At 33.7% G+C, this 20326-nt stretch overlaps 1 protein-coding gene across 7 annotated transcripts in view; it reads left to right on the forward strand.

Moving 5' to 3' along the window:
• LOC115223450 (protein CASC3) overlaps positions 1-20326 on the forward strand; it is a 44824-nt gene that overhangs the window by 12025 nt on the left and 12473 nt on the right. For 5 of the 7 annotated variants that reach the window (XM_029794023.2, XM_029794041.2, XM_029794049.2 and 2 more), the window contains 5 exons: positions 4760-4966; positions 5239-5381; positions 8488-8652; positions 10617-12157; positions 16086-16214. In XM_029794023.2, the coding sequence (XP_029649883.1) occupies positions 4760-4966; positions 5239-5381; positions 8488-8652; positions 10617-12157; positions 16086-16214 (2185 nt within the window). The remainder of the gene's footprint in view (positions 1-4759; positions 4967-5238; positions 5382-8487; positions 8653-10616; positions 12158-16085; positions 16215-20326) is intronic. The other 2 variants (XM_036515219.1, XM_029794031.2) reach the window with 2 other exon arrangements.

The raw sequence follows: 20326 nt of genomic DNA on the forward strand, positions 1-20326 counted from the left end.
TTCCATCTCTCTCACACATACCCTTCCCGATCACTTATTGTTAACATTCATCCACTCTGTCACTTCCATTACCTCCTCTTTCATCAACTACTCTCCTTTCCTCTCATTTTTTATCCCATTTCACTTGTACCACTCATACTGAGTTTCTATTCAATCTCCTTACCAGTTAAGAATATATAGCTGCTATTACTTCCATTACTTTTTCACCTCGTCTTGCTTCTCTTTCTGTCTGTTGTGGGTGAGAATGTCAAAAGTTGTTGACCACTTTTCTCAGCAATGAGATACATAGTAGCAATAGCTGAAAAGACTTGTACAAGCTGGTGGAGTTGTTGACTCATTGAATGAGGGTGTTCAGCATTGTCGATATCTGAGCAGAAGGACAAACATTCAGATTTTTACATCTCTGGTTAACCCTGTCCTGTTCTACAGTTGTGAGACTAGGACGCTGTCTAGGACTCTTAGGATCTACCAGAACTCCTTTGATACCAGGACATGTCACAGGATTATGGATTACCCCGTTGGTTGAATTTCATATCCAACCACTGAATCTAATCAGAAACTGGGATGCATCATGTTACTTGTTTGATTCAGGAACACCAGCTCAGACTGTATGGCTATCTTGCTTGATTTTCTGAGTTAGACCTTTCTTACTGCATCCTCTTGATTGAGGATCGAGCTGGGTTGACAGGTCATGTTGGTCAACCATATGCCACATGTTCATAACAGATGAGGATCTTGCAGAAACGGGAACTGACTGGGACTCTGCTTGATGGGTTGCCTGAAAGGACCCAGGAATATACCTATAAATGGTGAATGCAACAGCACATGCACCCACACCTCATCTGACCTGACTCTTCTATTCATCTTCTCAGTGATGTCTTGAAAGAACAGAGACAAGATAGTGAGGACACTTGCAAGGGATAAGAAAACCTTACAGGAGTTGATGGATAACTGGAGACATCATAGGGTCAGGAAAACTCTTTAGCTTTCTAAAGACATTACAATCTGTCTAGTAATGATTCCATAATAAAATATAATCAGTACACTATAAAGTGGTTGGCATTAGATTGTGAATCATGCTTTCTTTCATAACTAAGTGTAAATTAGAATCAGGCATAACACTGTTAGCTGATGTTTTACTATCATACTGCATTGTACATTTTTACATAAGCCTCATGCAGTCTGCTCTTCACTCAGAAAGGGAATTTCTTTGTTACCAGCATAGTTAATAGCTCTGGTTTTTGAACATCTGTTTCTGCTGCTAATTTGGTCACCATGGTAACAGATGCTATCAAGTACCTCTTGGAAGTCTTCTGATTCTTTGGAAAAATGTTTTCCATGGGTGCTCTTAAAGCTAACTACTCTTGCATTTTCTACATACAGTCTTTTGTCCACCTGCCCATGATTCACTGCTTCTATTAATCTCAAGCATACCCTTGTTTCAGATGGCAGTAAAATTCTGTATTTTTTCTTGCTAAGTAAAATTTGTATCTTTGCTAGGCTTACTTTTAGATTTCTCTAGATTTTACTTCCTTTTTGGAAACTTTCCAGTAACGCTTTGGCTAATTCAATTTTGAGATTAGATTTTCTGATATACAGGAGTTCCCATCAATAGCTTATGTTCAATTTCTCTTTTATGACCTGGGAAACTATAATAAACAGAAGGAGGCTGGAAACTCAGCTCCAATGGATGTCTCCCTTATGTTCTGTACTCCTTACCAAGTCTCACTCTGCTGACAGCACTCCTGTACATGGATTGCATGTTTCTGACAAAGCCATTCATAACTTAGTCCATTGATTTAATGTTGTTCTTTTCTAGAGCATCTGTTTTACCCTTTTTAGTCACTGACATCTAGTCCAGCCGCTTTCTCTTCCTCCATATCCTTTTGACAATATAGTTATCAACTTCAATAACTGGTTCATCTCCCCAATGCGTTCTCCTTAGTACCATTTTCATTCTTCTTCTGTCTTGGCTTCAGTGAGGGTGAGTGTACCACTATTATAAGCACACTTTTCACCAATGATGTCTTCAATCCCACGAACACTGTTTTGCAAGTGCAACACCCCATATTAGAAAACATTGGCAAACCTCTTTCATACTCTCTGTGCTGATTATATCTAACATCAAGCTTCTCTTCTAGCTACTATCGTCACTGTTGCTCCTTTTATTAAGTCTTTACAAGCCTATCTCTTAGCTTTTATAATGCTGTCTACATTACTATTCTACCATCATATCTGCTTGATTTACTCATTCTCTATCCATAGGTCTGGTTTGCGGCTCACAGGTAGTTGTTTCAGAAACTTAGGTTTTCTTCTATGTTTTAAGTTTCTATCTCTTAATTACTCAGTGTATCTTTCAAGTTATACCTAGTTGAGAGATCTTTCTGCTTCCATACTTTCCTTCTCCATAGTGTCTATGTCTCAGAATATAGATATATATTCAGAAATTTAAAAGACTTTACTGTTTTTTAAGATTATTTGTTCCTCATCAGTAATTCCCAACAATTATAACACAAATGATTACAACAACAATAATGATAATAATAATATCAACAATAATAGCTGTACCATCAGTAATAATAGCTGTGATAGATAAAATGTCCATCAGAGAGCTACATCTGACTTTGTTCAGACTGATTATGCAATAGCCTAAATGCTCTCACCCACCCACAACCATTTTTGTGACTCATTTGGCTCAATTCTGTGAATCATACATTAACCCTTTTGATATTAGTTTACCAGAGACAGCCTCTAGGTCTACGATAGAAACATCTAATTTTAAAGTGATGTAAATTAAACCCTTCCACCAAAATTTTATTTTAATTTGTTCCAAACACCAGCTTAATTAATAAAAACAATTATTTTCTTAAATTCTTTATTCAAAGTTAATTGAAATGCAGGTGGTGTATTTTGTTGGAAATATGGTAATGAAAAGGTTAATAATTTGCAAATAAATGAGATGAAAACAGATGTTGTATAGGATGATTAAATTCTCAAGAGTTAAAAGAAAGATAAAAACATTTGGTAAATAACATTTCATTGTAGATGTTATGATTGACAAGCTACTTGCTAAGTGACCTGGTATGTTATATTTGCAGTGTTAACAAAACACCAACAAAAACAGTTTAGGCTAATTAACATTCAGCCCATGTTGTTCATTTAGTTCTTCCTGATCAACCAGATGTAATACTGGCTACCCAACAATCTTTAAGTTCTTGAGTGTAACAACCAATGCAGACTAACTATAAAACAATGGACCACATTGATGATTCAGTTGATGGGTAAAATGTTTTGATTATTTAACCTGAACTTATTGAAGGGGGGAAATATTTAGAAAAGTTCTTTTGTGAACAGAAAGGATCTGTTCAAAAGTAATTTTGCATTTATGAATATGTGTGTGAGGAATAGAAGTGTTTTAATTGCTAAGATAGCAATATTAATCTGGATAATGTGTAGTATTTTCATTAAAGATGTTGAAGCACCAAATAACTTTCAACATATGAAAAATAACTGCATTGAAACTCTTCACAAATAGTTACATTCTTTGAAAGAAAATTTTAGTATCCTATGTAATCATTGCAACTCAAAGTGGTGTTTCCTGTAAGATCTCTCAGCTTTATGGTTCAAATTATTGAAATTATATCTTTAAAAGGTTGGTGTTTCCTAGTATTGGCATACAAATGTAACACTGAATCAAAATCATGTATTTTGTTTTCAGTATATTAACTTCATGAATACCTTATAAAAATGTGTAATGCAAGGTACCCCAGGTCTTTTGATCTAATCTATCCCTGAAGTGAAACAAAAGAAAATAATTTTGTAAAAAGTGTTTAAAAGTTGTAAGGATAACAGAAAAACATTGAGACCATATATCAAAGAATTCCTTGAACTAACTGAGAACTGCTGATTTCAACTTATACTAATTATTTCCAGTTCTCTGTCACAGATGTCTTACTCCTTTTCATAGCAACCTGCCTGAAACTGCCTCTAGCTCTAGTATAAATGTCTTGTTTCCAAAAGTTCTGAATTAAAATCTTCCACCAAACCTTAGTCAGTTTATCTTCCTAACACTAGCTTCATGATAACTAAGTTATTTTACTAAATTCTTTGTTATATTTAAAACTAATTGAAAGAACCAGAGAGCATCTCAGCAGAAGTATGGTAACAAAAAGGTTAATATTTAATTTTGAAAACCCACGTTAAACATATTCTTTTACTCTTTTACTTGTTTCAGTCATTTGACTGTGGATATGCTGGAGCACCGCCTTTAGCCGAGCAAATTATTTGTAAGCCTAGTACTTATTCTATTGGTCCCTTTTGCCGAACCGCTAAGTTACGGAGACATAAACGTACCAGCATCGGTTGTCAAGCCATGTTGGGGGGACAAACATATACACATATATATATATACGACGGGCTTCTTTCAGTTTCCGTCTACCAAATCAACTCACAAGGCTTTGGTCGACCTGAGGCTATGGTAGAAGACACTTGCCCAAGGTGCCATGCAGTGGGACTGAACCCAGAACCATGTAGTTAGTAAGCAAGCTACTTACCATACTGCCACTCCTATGCCTGTTCATTTTTCCATCTTAGATTGTCTCACTTTCATTGCTTTTTGTTAGATTTCCTCTTTGTAATAATGGAATTATTCCTATTATTAACTCTAAAACATATTTTCATTTTCAATCTATATATTTTTACCCTGAATTTTTAAACTTTATTTTTATGATTATTTCTTTCTATTTTTTAACTATCCTAGCAGGAAGCTGAAAATGGAGAAAAGGAAGAAGATGAAGAAGGAGACGATGAAGATGATGAAGAAGAAGATGATGATGAAGATGAGAGCGAAGAAGACAGTGAGGAAGAAAGTGAAGAAGATAGTGAAGAAGAATCTAGTGAAGTAGAGAGTGAAGGAGAATATATAGAAGATGGCATTGATGAAGAACGTCAAAGTGGTGATGGTGAGGTATGTTGTGAATACTGCATTACAAAAATAATTTGTCATGAGAAACCTAATTACTTTGTTAGTAAAATATTAAAATATTGTAAATATTAAAAATCAATGGCTTGAATATTTGGAAAGAAGTGAACATTAATATGGTTTTGTTTGTGGTGGACATTTTTTATCAAACTTAATGTCAAATTTTACTTGCTTGGAATTTACATTTTTGTCCTAAATAGAGACCTCTTTATCTGTCATTTTTTAAGTATGTAATTTCTTTCCTGTTGGTCTTTCAGGAACAACCAATTGATGATAAAGATAAAGAACTGGATGATGATGAAGATCGAAGGAACCCTGCTTATGTTCCAAGACGGGGAGCTTTTTATGAACATGATACTCGCATCACTGAAGATGCAGAGAAGGAACAGATAAGATTGATGTGGGTCTAATGAGATTTTCTGAAAATTGTTGTAATCCTAACATATAATAAATTAACTAATTTCACATGCATTATAAAAGGCACACTAGTCATATGATAGGACTAAGCATTTAATAATATGAATTTCTTTAAGGTTGTTGATGTTATAAGCATAATTGTGGAACATTGCATGTTTTATACTTCTTTGACTAACTTATTGTAGTCAGCCAATGTATGTGTAAAAGTTTTGATGGCATTTTAAGATATTGAATGAACAAATGAACACAAATATATTGTGTTCATTTAATATCAACTGTCATAGTTTGGACAAGGAATTATGTGAGATAGAAATTTACAGCCAGATGCTCTTTCTGTTATCTCTTACCTGTTTTTCCAGTAAGGGTTGTTTTTTTTTATTCCACTAGTCTTTAAAAGTGCAGAGCAATCAGTCACAATATCAACAAGAATTGTAAACATATTGCTGTTTCACTCAGGCACTGACAAGTAAAGCTATAGAATATCAGCATCCCACCCCACTACCATATATATGCTTGTTCACCGTCACTCCTATTTCTGTCCATCACCTACTCTCTTCCTCACACATACCCTTGCAAACTTTACTTGCTCTTTTTAATCTTTCTATCTCCATGCTCTTTTCTATATCACCTTTTTTAGACATACTAATTTGAGTGTGTAGTCAGGCACCTCATTACTATCATCTCTATCTTTTTTCTAGTACCACTCTAGCCATCCTTGCCCACTCATATATAATGTAGGGTAGCCCTGAATCTTGCTCACAACAGTAACTCTGTTCCTTCCATCAACACCTCACATGACCCACCTCCCTCTCTCCTGTTCTTTCTGTCAGTCAAGAGGCCTCTTTAATGTTGCAAGTCACTGGACCACTTCACTAGTGCAGTGTCATGAAAAAATCACCCAGTACACTGTTAGATGATTGGTATTAGGAAGAGCATTCAACTATAGAAACCATGTTAAAAGTAAGACATTGGTGCAAAGTATGGTCATACAACCTACTGGATCCTGTTGAACCATCCAACTCATGTCAGCAGCAAATAATTTTAGCATCTAATGACTATCTCTTATGACCTAACTGCTTTCTCTGCTTTCCATAGTTACACTTTTGACCGTATAGTTGTCAACTTGGTTAGCTAATCCTTCTATTGGTTCTACTTAGGGTAGCTCCCATGTTCAGCAACTTCTCATGGTAACATTTACATCTCCTTTCTCAGCAGTAATGTTGGCATGTGTGCTACAACCATTCTGCAGACATGTTTCATGAACGATGTCTAGATTCGGTTGTCACAATGCCTTTTAATTCAGAATATCTCACACTCCTGATTGTCTCTTTGCAGAATAATGGCAAACCTCTTACCATTTTCCTCCACACTACGTATACCTGAAGTTTACCTTCTGTTTTAGCAGCTTCATATTGTTCTTTGATACCCACTTATGTCTCTTTAATTTTATGATTCTATTTGCTACACTGTTCCATCACCATCTCATCTTACATTTGGCTAGAACCTTACTCCATCCACCTGTCTGATCTGTAGCTTGTAGCAGGTTGTCTCATAAAAGCTTTGAGTCCCATAGACGCTTATCATTTAGTGTCTGTCTTCCATGGCATAGATTGGATGATTCTATATGCCAGAGGACTGCATCAAGCTCTTATGTTTTTGGTAGTGTTTCTACAACTGGATGCTCTTCTTAATGCCAACCACTTCATAAAGTGTACTGGTACTGGTTTTCATTGCACCTGCACTAGTAAGGTTACCAGAGAGGGAGGTGGCTTGATGCCAGGTGTTAAGAGTCTAAAGTATAATAGAGGGACAGGAACATGTCTTGCTGGCTATTCTACATTACATAAGGGTTGGTAGGAGTAAGCTGGGATGAGAGATATAGGTGCTGGTGACAAGGTGTCAGGCTATAACTTCAAGGTACATGAAGGTGAGTAGAAGAGAGAATCAGGAAGGGTGGATCAGTGTATTCACGAAAAGGTGAGAGGAAAGTGACCGATGATCCAAGAGGTGGATAGAGGTGAATAATGAACAAGCTTGTAGATGAAGTCAGTGGTAGTGGGGAGCTGAAAGAAATAGAAATGGAAGGAGAGATGATTAGTAGCTGTACAAAAAGAGTGGAGAGCAGCAGTATAAAACTATTGAGCAATGAGAAATAGGGATCAAGGGGTGATAAATGAGAAACATGATGGTGGGAGGAGTGACATGAAAGTCAGAGATACATGGGTTATAATGCCAAACAAAGATGGGAGCAGTCTGTGGCAGATATGAGAGGGTTCTTATTTTATGTCTTCACTATTTGTTTGTGTTTGTATGTGTGTGTGTGTATATATGTATGTGTATATATTTATATATATAAACAAAGAGATGGCACAGGAAAAAAATGTTATGTAATGAACTTCATTAGCTGACAGCTGTTTCTGCTATAAGATGTGGTGGACTCTTAGTTGAGTACCAGGACAACATCCTATGGCTTCATCAGAGGCTTGAATATGAAGTGCACTTTATTTGGGAAAGTTACATTTTCAGAACATACAGGCATTATGGGTGAGAAAGTTTATGTTGATGGTTATAAACTTTCTCATTCATAATGCCTGGATGCTCTGAAAATGTAACTTTCCCAAATAAAGTGCACTTAATATTCAAGGCCCTGATGAAGCTATAGGATGTTATCCTGGTACTCAACTAAGAGACCACTTCATCTTATAGCAGAAGTAGCTGTAAGCTAATGAAGTTCATTACATAACATGTTTTTTCCGGTATCATCTCTTTCTATTACCACTCTATACTCATATAATATTGTGTTCTGGACCATACGTATTTTGAGTTCTACACCAGGTTATTAGTCTCGGTAAGCCTAAGTAAAATTGATATAAATGTATATTTCTATTTTCTCTCCTTCCTTATTTCTGCATTCCTTTCTGTCAAAGAGCATAGGCTCAAAACGTAAAAGACTTTCTCACTTCCTGGGCACTAAACCAATACATCTGTTTGTTGTTTACACACCCATCTTCATTTTTTTTTTTTTTTTTGTAAATTCACACTATATATAATGTATGTATGTATAATTTTTTGTTTTTTCTGTTTTGTAGACCAAAGAAGAAACTATGGAAAGATGAAGGGAAATGGCAACATGACCGTTTCCGAGAAGATCAGCAGGCTCCAAAATCTCGTGAAGAATTGATGGTTATTTATGGTTATGACATACTTGCAAGTGATCAGCCACCTGCTGCACCTCCAAGAATGAACAAACCCCAGTAAGAAGAAATTTTCTTTACTTGTTTAGAATATTTTCTCTTCCTTTCAGGTTAGTACTTTTAAAATTACATGATTTTTTTTAATGAGGATAAAATAGATCAGCTCATCTTTCATAATTTAATGGCTCATAAACTAAAAACAAAACATCTTCGTTTTGCACTTCATATTAAAAATTAATTTTGCTCTTTATATGTACAAGTATGGCTGTGTCATTAAGAAACTTGCTTTGCAACCATGTAGTTTTGGGTTCAGTGCCACTGTCTGGCACTTTGGGCAAGTGTCTTCTATATCCCCAGGCTGACCAATGTTTTGTGAATGAACTTAGTGGACAGTAACTATGTAGAAGCCCATCATGTGTACATATGTGTATGTGTCTTAGTATCTGTGTTTGTCCCCCCCCCCCAGCTCCCAGCAGTGTTAGTTTGCTTACATCTCTGTAACTTAGCAGCTCAGGAAAAGAGTTTTGATAGAATAAGTAACAGACTTAAAAAAAAAAAGTATTTGGATCAATCTGTTCAACTAAAACCCTTTAGTATTTAAACCGGCCATATCCGGCCAAAATAGCTAATCTGTTTTATGTTCAAACTGACCAGATCCAGGCCCTCACACCTACCCTACAATGTTATTCTACATTAAGTAATTACACCATCAAGATCTTGAAGATATGAGATAATGCATGATTAATTCAAATCAATGGGAATCAATAAGCATTATGTTTGATAGAATAATCTGAACACTAAAGGGTTAAGGTAGTGTCCCAGCATAGCCACAGTCCAATGGCTGAAACAAGTAAGCAAGATGAAAGATAAAGATAAATGGAATAGTATCTATTGGCCGATACTATTCCATTCTTTGGTGGCAATCTCTTCTCAGTAAACAAGAGTACAACTCAGATTTGATTAATATTCAAATCTTTGCCATTTTACTGTCATCTTTTTTAATTGGTTGCAACCAAAATGTGTTCTGCTACACTACATCAGGAATCTTTGTCCTTCATTAACTTTTGTAGATCTTCTAATTAGAGGCTTACTTTATTCATTAATCTTTTTGAAAAAATGCATTCATGTTAAAACTTATTCCATTTTCTCTTCCCTTACTATTTCATGTTTCATGCTTATGTAAGAAACATTTCTCAGGTACATAAATATTCATGTTGTTTTTTATGCTGTAGGTTTAGTTTTGATTGCAGAAACTATACATGGAGTAACTGTAATCAGTGAATTACTTCAATTCATATCAGCTTTTACAAACTCTATTTAAATTAGCTAATTTTGTTAGTTTGTTTCTCTATTGTATGTTCATGAAGCAACTAGAATAACTTACATTACCATTTGTATTGATATTGAAAGGCAGATCAATAAAAAAAATTTCTATCCTGGACATAGTGGATTGGCAGATTTGTTTGGAGTATTGGATAAGGTGCTTTTTTAGTCTCTGTTCCAATCTACATTCTGTGTTCAATTCTGCTCCATGACCAAAAAAACCATGACACTTCTGTCAGAAGTTGTGACTGCAGACTCAGCAACTGAAAAACCAATGAAAGCATAGTTTCATTGGTTTTACTTGAAGATAGACTGCTATTGTTTGCTTTGAACAAGTAATTTGAAAGCTTTTAATATAGAACTTTATAGATTTTTGAGGGGAAAAAATTGTTACATGCAGTTTATGTGACATCAATTGTAATCTGTGAATCTTTTACAGTAATCTACTTTATATATTTTTGATTTAATTGACATTTAATGTAGTAAGTTATTATGACTGTTTCCTGGACTGAAGTAATTTGTCTGTAATGGTTAGTGTGTGGATGGTGGTTATGTCTTAAGAAAAATCACTTTGTTAGAATTCCTGGCTAGTGTGTCTTTATAAAGTATCACTTTAGCTTGCTAACTGTTATTTTGAGTCATCCTTTTATTTGACAATATATTGACTAAAGCTATTAACTATGAAAATTGTTTTATTCTAGGATACGCAAATCTCAACAAAGGCAACAGCTGCATGACTTCATAGATTCAAAGTGGTCTGGACAACGAAACAGCCCTGATGTTCAAAGAAAGAATTATCGTAATAAAAGAGGATCGCGAGGTGGAACTCGTGGTCGACTTGGAGATTATGAAGAAAATAGGAGAGATTATTTGGAAAATAATGGACAAGGAGAGTATGTGGATAATAAACGAGAATATCGTGAAATTCGACATGAGGTAACTGATAACCATTGGGACCAGCCTGAAACGAGGAGAACTTGTATTGACAATAGAGGAGATTCTGAAGAAATTCCTAAACAGAACTTTGTAGAAAAAAAATTGGAAGACACTGAAACCAAGCAGGAGGTTACTGAGAAATGGCAGCCCTCTGAAGACAGCAAACAAGAGATAATTGAGAAACCTAAAGAGGAAGAGTGCCATTTGAAAAAGGAATCTGGTAATGACGGGAAAGAAACTGTAGAGATTAAAAAGGAACCTGTGGAGATCAAACGTGATTATGGTGATAACAGGCGAGATTACAGTGATAATAGGCGCGATTACAGTGATAATAGGCGTGATTGCAGTGATAATAGGCGAGATTATGGTGATAATAGGCGAGATCACATCGATAACAGGCGAAATCATGGTGACAATAGGCGAGACCATGGTGATAACAGGCGAGACCATGGTGATAACAGGCGAGACCATGGTGATAACAGGCGAGACCATGGTGACAATAGACGAGATTATGGTGACAATAGACGAGATTATGGTGATAATAGGCGAGATTATGGTGATAACAGGCGAGATTATGGTGATAACCGGCGAGATTATGGTGATAACCGGCGAGATTATTGCGATAACAGAAGAGATTACGGTGATAGCAGGAGAAATTATGGAAACAATCACCGTGAAACTGTTGATAACCGACGTGATTTTAGTGACAACAGACGAGACTATGGTGACAGATCCTACAATGGTGAAACCAAACCTAACCATAGCTACCGTACAAATGCTAGAGCTGGCCCACAACGTCAGTTTAGTAACCCTAGCTATAGAAATGATAACGGTGATAATCCAAAACTGGATTCTGAAAATTCAACAACTTATGGATTTAGAAAAAGTCCTGAAAACAACAATAATTTTAAAACCCATGAAAATAGAGTCTATAAAACTAACTATGAAAATGGACACAGAAACATTGTTGACAACAGAGCTTACAGGAATACAGAGAGCAACAACTACTGTCATAGGAATAATTACGAAAATAAAAAGAGGACTCCTGATCGGAACTTCTCCCATGAAGAAGTTCATGATTCCATACCAAAACAAAAAGGTGCTGTGTTGAATAATGTTGAATTCAGTGGATCAGTTGTTACTGCCAATAATAGCATGGAAAAAAAATCTTACTCTAAGGACAGGCGTATAAAAGGAATTACACGTACACGTGTGCCAGCAGCACCACTTCCTGAAAATATGGAAGACCCTGAACGGAATTCTTTCAATTTAGAAGCCATACCTGCAGATAACAAATCAGATCTGGGTAAATTATTACTTTTTTCTTTTCTTTTTTTATTTATTTTGTTTTGATGTGCAGAACAAATAATTGACAGAAAAGTGTGAATTCTATGTATGATATGAATTAACACTGGCACAATTATTTGTTTTATTAATATCCTTTTTAGATTCTTGTTAAATATCATAATTTATTTTCATCTCGATTGTATATGCACAGTGATTTAAGAAGATGCTTGTTTAAGTCCAGTTATTAAAACTCAGTGCAATACTCATTCAAGTAAAGCCACAGTCATCTATCGTTCTTCCAGAAACTTAACTGCATAACCAAGGGTCTAGCCTTGTTAAATTATAAGGTCGCACAAGTATTGGGTTGAGTCATAAGACACAAGGATGTAAAACTTGCAATGCTACATTAACATGAATGTTATATCTCACCATTTTGTAGCTCTAACTTTTGGTATACTCTTATTTTCAAATACATTGTGATTGGGTATGGATTAGTTTTCAAACTCATGGTGTCTAGGCATAAATTAGCTTTCAAATTCAGTGTCTGGGTATTGTTTAAGTTTCAAGCTCTCTGTATTTGGATATCAATTAGTTTTCAAACTTGTGTTTGAAAATAGATTACCTTTCAACCTTATTGATTGATGTAGAAGTCATTTCCATCAGATTACTTTTATTGTAACAAAATTTCTGAAAATCAAGCAAAAAGAACGATGATTCACTTTCCTTGCAGATTTACAAAATTACCAATTTGTGTTGGTTTGTTTGGTTTTCTTCAAAAGTTTCTGACATAGAAATCTGCTGAAGAAAATGATTCTAGAAGCATTAGAATAACTTTAAACATAACCTGAAAAAATAGTAAAGAAAAAGGATAGTTTGAGTTGAAATTCTAGTAATTACAGCTAATACATTTGCAATAAATGAGATAAAATGACCAGTAGATAAAAGCAATTATGTCAAAGTTTTGTGATACGTATCATGCTTTGGTAAGTGTAGTGTTGTGTCTGGTAATAGTCAAGGAATTGTGGATAGGGGCAGTCATAGTAGGAGTATAGCATATAGATTCTATTTTTGTTGTTAAGGTAGGGGTCACATTTGAGCTTTGTAGCATGCTAACAGATTTTTAGAATTCAAAAATTAAAGTTTCTTAAACTGGCCATATCTTTCTGTGAATTGCTGTTTTTATCTACTGGTCATTTTATCTTGTTTATTGTAAATGTATTATCTGTGCTATTCTTTCATGTTATGTTTAAAGTTACATTTTCCATTGTAAGATATGATTGTATGCCACTTGCAAACATATTTTTGTTCATGGAGTCATTAGTATTTGGAAATGTCAGCAGTATAGACAGAGATATCAGTATCTGGTAGGTCATATTCTAGCTACTTATGAAAGTGACATTTGCAACAAATATTTTTCATTCAAGTTGCTTACTGAAGATTTATTGCTGTTTATTTTCTATGTAAAATCCTTGTTTTCTTAAGTTAAAACTTACTAGTATTAGTTGAGTTTATTTTCTGGGTTTCAATTTAAGATTGCAACTGAATTCTGACTTTATTTCCTAACTAAAACATACAATTCATTTGTGCAACCTTAAGTTCTGCTGTTCATCACTTTACCATTTCTCAGTAGATATCAGCCCATTGACAATTGTAAGCGTCTTGGCATTTCTTACCAAGTTCTTTCACAAATACTTTGATGAGCCCCATATTTTAAGATATTTCTTGAATATGAGCTTTGTATGCTTGATTAGTCTCTCCTATTAATACATGGCATTTGTACAATGTTGATTTGTTTTCATATAGTGTATTGAGCTAAATTTTACTTGTCATCATTATAAACCAGTAATGAAACCTTGCAGTAAAATATGTATTCAAGTAAAGCCATAGCTGTTGGAGGTTCTTTACTTCTGGAAGCTTTATTGTATTTCATAACCCAAGCTTTCACATCAGTCTGTTAATCTTCTTAAATAGTATGATCATCAGGTTGAATCACATGACACACATGTAAGACAGGCAGCACAACATCATGAATGTTATATTTGTTTTCATTATTATAAGCAATTTGTACAAGCCAGTCAATCTAGACTAACATATAACTTTAAGATTTACATGTCAATAATCATTTTTAGCTTTTAAAAGTTTTTAAAAAATATCTTGCCCATCTTAAATTTTTGTCTCAGACAAATTCTATTAAAACTTGCCAAAATATATAATTTTATTATAAAATTTTCTGAGATTGCTAACAATTAAATTTAATTTTGCTAATTGAAAACATTGCAAGTCAAAAGTTTTGCAATATTTTGGTAACCTATTTGCTTTATTCATCAAGTTATGACAAAAGTAGCCTAGCATCCAAAATAGAGGCCATCATATTGAACCATCTGAAGCCACCTTTCTGCCAGTTCTTTGATCCTAGACCAATACCAGTTCTTGTTCTTCAAGGTGAACTCCTTCACTGAAGTTTCCACCTCCTCTTGGTTGATAAAGCATCATGAGCACAGAAAGTAAGCCATGGATCAGAATAATAATCTGAGGGAGCCAGGTCCAGGCTAAATGCTGGCTGTAGCATTAGTTCAATTCCCTCAAGTTCCTGGAGTTTATTCCAGGTTGTGTGAGTGGTATAAGGCCTTGCATTGTCTTGCTGCAGAAGAGCTCACTTTCTGTTAACCAATGCTGGGTATTTTTGCTGCATAATTGCATACATCCTTTCCACTTGTTCAGAGTACAGGTTGGAATCAATGGCTCGACTATCTGAAACAAACTCATAGTGAATTATACCCTCATAATTCTATTAGACAGAATCATGTTGCATTTGAAACACCCACGTTTGGCTATAAGTTCCAGAAGTTAGCCCTTGCTTAAAACCATTGCTTATACACATTAGGATTGCGGGAAAATATTTCTCTTGGATTATTACTTGTTCTGGTCCATGACTCACTTCCTGTGCTTTCAATGCTTCATCAAAGAAGAGAAAATGGAAGCTTCAATGTAAAAGTTCCTTGCCTTGAAGGACAAGTGCTGGTATCAGTGTGGAATCAAAGAACTGGCAGAAAGGTAGCTTCAGACAGTGCAACATGATGGCTTCTACTTTAAATGCTGGGTTGTTTCTGTTATAACTTGATGAATAAGTTACCAAAATATTGCTAGACTTTTGATTCAACACAGTATGATTATGAAATTTATTGAGTAAACTTTACGAAATTGTATAAAATCATTATTCATTGTTTCTTTTGCTTTTTAAGGATTTTAAATCAAACTGCATTCCCAGTTCTGTCATTAAAATTTTGAAACTAGTGAAATTTTGATCTAAAACAATCATTGGGTGAAATATGTACCTTAATGTTAAGTCAGAATTGTTGCCTATCTCATGAATTAGCAGAGCATGATGTAAAACTAGAAGTCCCAGTGAGTTAGGATGGTTCCGCTGAAGTTTTCATGTAGTAATTGAGTGTAAAGACACTAGAGTGGTTCCCATGGTTTTCTCCAAGTATATGAGAATATTTGTGTTTAATATCAAAAGCTAACACACCTATCAATGATACACTTCTCCACACTGGGGTATTCTAATGATATTTTTGTTATAGAATCATGTCTCTGTTAAAGGCTGGAAGCAGAGCTAGTGATGAACATGAACCAAGTTGCACCACAATTTTTATGTCCATGATTGATAGCAGTAGTTATGAGATAATTTTATTTCATACTGAAATATTCAAGTTTAAATCAGTGGTTGAATTCTTTACTCAAGAAAATAATTATGCAGCTTGTTGTATGTTAGGAGTTTGAAGACTGGATGCTCTTTTCCTAAACCATTTCACAGCATGAACTGGGACTAATGAGAATGTTAATCAGAATTAAAATATCCCTTCTACTCTGTATCAGTTTATGTTTCAAATTAGTACTGTCTTTATTGGGTTGCTTTTTTATCAGTATTCAATAATTTTTTCTAGGTGGTAATGCTTCCAAGACAGAAAATGTCTCTCGTCCTAAGAGATATTCAACACAGCGTCAAAGGAATGTACCAGAAGTAAACTACCCAGAGCAGATACCAGTTGAAGGAACTACATACTATAGCCCAAGTAAGTGCTTAACAAACAGTCTATTTATAATATTCTGTAATGTCTCATTGTTTGTATCTGAAAACAAATGCTACTAGTCATCTTAATTAGTTTGAAACTAATTGTTTACCTTGGGAATTTATATTTTTATACTCATAGAAATTACTTCTAAAACACCCTTATTTGAACAAAGTATGTATGATGGCTCTTTAGCAAAAAAGCATTTCAGTATAGAGTGTATCCTTCTAATGTGAAACTGATTTTTCTTTTTAACTTATGCGAGAGCTTTTCATCTGTTTTATGAACTCCTCAATATTCTGTCTACTGAGTAGCTGTTAGATTGTTTTCATTTTATTTAAGCTACTTGAATATATTCATTTCCTTTCCCAGGATATAATATAATACTAATAGTGGGACAAACTTACGATTCTTCAATTGAGAAGCCAGTACATTATCCTTCACATTTCAATATATTTCATTACATATTCATATAGAATAGTGTGTGTGTAAATATAAATATCTAGATAGATACATAAGCACTCAGTAGTGATCTTAATAGTTCTCATATTTTATTTAACCACCATCACAACCTCTCATCCACAGTAATGTCATTCTCCTATTCTATATACTCTTTGGGTGATTGAAATGAAGTCCACTCTACTTTCATCATGTAATTCACAATGCATTCTCAGAATATGGCCAAACAAATTCAAATATTCACACTTGATCTCTGGTATCATACTTGCAGTTTTTTTTTTTTTTTTTAGAAGGCTTCATTAAGAATTATCTGGCCCAAAAATGCAGCAGCCGTTAAGAAAGGTGTTGATATTTTCCATCACCCCTTCAATATCATTCTAGTACTTAGAACAATGCAGTAATACTTACTGGTTTAATATTACTATTATACATTTACATCTTTATCTTTAAAGTAAGCTTGTTAGATATCTAGAAGCAGCTGAGTTTTGCAGTAGCTACTCACAATTTTTTCCCAATTTTGCTTTGATACTTTTTGCATGTTATTTTTACTAATAAAAGTTCCCACCCTCTTGTACTTCTTTGTGGTACTGTTAATATACATAACGTCCATGTTGGAGGTGTTGATATTAAACTCAGTTGGCTTTGCAGGGTAGTTTTCCACTTTCTTGGTTGTATTCAGTAGATAGCATTGCCAGATCATCTACAAAGCTTGCCTCCTCTAAGTACAATTTGAAGATCCATAAGATTCTCCTTCTTTTCTAGTATTTAGAGAATGAAACACAGGCCTTCCATGTGCCCAGGCTGGGATGGAGTGGGACAGTTGGACTAGTTAGCATGGACTTATGAATTTGAGGGGTTCTACTCTTGCTAAAGGCAAAAGAAGGACTTTTTGGTCGAGAATAACCTTTTTTCGTTCAATAAATTGTCCTACTTTTATTCTAGTCTACTATTTGTAAGTGTATCATGTACATATATATATATCCATAACATATTCATAAATCATGTGTATGTATCACTGATCACTAAGATCCTTCATTTTTGTGTCTAGCCTGGGTGTATTATCTGACTTAATTGAGAATCACTCTGAGATGGTGCTGTTGAACATTATGTCACCAAAGAAGTAATGATAGAATTGCTTTATCAATGTTAAGAATGTCTTCAGCTATTCATTTAAATATAGTCTTGTAAACAGTGTTACCATACCTCTATATAGAAATATGGTATAATGCAGTTCATAGATCTATACAAGATCTTTCAAATCTAGTATCAGCTGGGGGTTTTTCTGTTTGCTCTCTTAAAATTTCCAACAAAATACATCTTCCTTCCTCTATTTCTATTCTATTTATTTCTTCATATCACAGTAGGAACTTTTCCAATTTTTAATTACAATTTACTTCAAAAGTACAGTAGATTAATTTTTTTCTTCAACATAACAAATATTTCAGCTACTATGGTGATACTTACAACTAGATCTTTTAAAATAGAAATTTGCTGTATATTTAACCTTCTGGTGCTTTTCGGGGTATGCTTGATCCAGAATGAAGAATCCATTTTTTTATAAGATCTTCAAATTTCCAGGCAAGCTATTCGGTTCTGTCTTTCATCTATAGGTATTGATCCCAAAGGTTATTTGTCTTTGTATCTGCATCTTAATAAAAAAAATTGTAGTATATGCTAATTTATTTATACAATATTTTTTATATACCTTTTATATGAATGTATATTCTTTTAGAATAGTAAGATTAATGCTATTGTTCATCATTGCTATTTTGGTCTTATTTGGAATGAAATATTTACAGCAGTTCTTTAAAAAAATACCATTAAGATATTGAGCATTAAGACTACTCTTTGTGAGAATCTTCTGTTCTTATTTTCCAGGGAAAGAAATGCAATGTTAGTGTGATTGGATATATTTACTATCCAGATCTTTTGATTACTGCTCATTTTTAGAAATGATCTTTAATTATGAATATTTCAAAATAGTTTGTTTTAAAATACTTACAAATCTTAGTAAAAGCATTTTAGTTAAGCAGTTACAAGCCATATTTTTCATATTTAATTTTTCATGGATGTATAGCAGAGTCTTAATTTTTTTTCCCCCATTATGCAACATAATGAAGCATCTTGAAATGAGAGGCCCACATCTGGCTTAACATCATTGCCATGTCTCAGGGTAACTTGCAACAGGGTCTGCTCAGTTGCAAGCAAACAGGTCAGATCTCTGGCCTGAGGATAACTTCTTTCTTTCCTCCCACCTGTTTCAGAAACCCTGAAAAGGATTGTGGTCGTTGTCTTTTCTACTCTGACAAACAATTAAAAAATCTAAAGACACTGTCATGTTTATAGTTTCATTTATTCATTGACCGTAATAATAATGTTTTGAATGAAGTTGATTAACAATTAATGAGTATACATTACTCATATATATTGTAGTTTTCTTACTAAAATTTCTAATTTGTTTTCCATCATATTTTATAACCTATTTATGTTGGTATAATATTTCATATAATTATTTAGAACAAACGATTCTGATGAATCAGATTAGTTGGATGATTAAACATTTTGTGCTCTAATATATTTAATACAGAAAGTGATTGTTGTAGTCCTTAAAATTAAAGTTGTTGGTATGGTTTCATTTTTACCTTTTATTTAATCTTAATTGATAGGATTACAACTTATTAATTTACATCAATATAGATTAAATAACTTCATAGATGTTTTTGGATTAAATAGTTTGTCAGTTTTGAGATTTGCATCATCAATTAACTTATAAACATTTGCAATTATTATTATGTAAACTCTCTATAAATCACATGAAATAATTCGGTATATGAATATATTTATAATCTTGCTCTAAAATTATTTTGGGAGTATCGTCCATGAAAGGAATATATATACAGGGGTCAAAATTAATTTAGACTTAGGTGGGTCTTATTCAGCAAATGCTCTAAGATGTGTTATATAATATTCCTTAATAGAAAGAATGTGGGATTTTGAGAACTCCAAAGTGAAGGAGACCCAAATAATCAACATTAAGTTTTGTCTTCAGTTGTTAGATCTATGTTTTCTGTTGGGGTTTAACTCCAGAATTAATTTAGGTCGAAACTAGAAATACAGTTGTATATTGAATTTGATTTACCATATTTAAAAGCTGCTAAATTCATGCATTTTTCTTTGTTTATAATTGATTTTGCTTATAATTTCAATACTTTCGTCAATTAAAACTTAATTTTTTGTATTTATTACAAATGTGAATTAAAACATGATAGTTAAATTGACATGATAATTTTAAATTTTAAATTTTGTATGATGTTATGAAAGCAATTATGAATTCTTTTTTTTTTTAACATTTATTGTTGATCTAAACACTGTTAATGAATCTAATATGCTTTTCTCTTAGCAATATTCTTTTGGTAATTGATTGATTTATTTGCTATCTTTTGTGAATAAATCATGTTTTTTTGTTTTTTTTTGCATGGTTATATTTTTAGTTAAATTGATTTGTGTAGCCTATGGCTGATTTGTCACCACTGACAAGTTTAGTCAGTGGGTTTTGATGTTGTTTTTTTGTCTTTGGGTTGTTTATCTCTGTGTATTTGTTTAGTAGAATAGCACATGTGTTATAATGAACACCATGTATATATCTATATTGTATC

Source organism: Octopus sinensis, linkage group LG2 (assembly GCF_006345805.1).
Source record: "Octopus sinensis linkage group LG2, ASM634580v1, whole genome shotgun sequence".
In the NCBI taxonomy this organism is placed as follows: domain Eukaryota; kingdom Metazoa; phylum Mollusca; class Cephalopoda; order Octopoda; family Octopodidae; genus Octopus; species Octopus sinensis.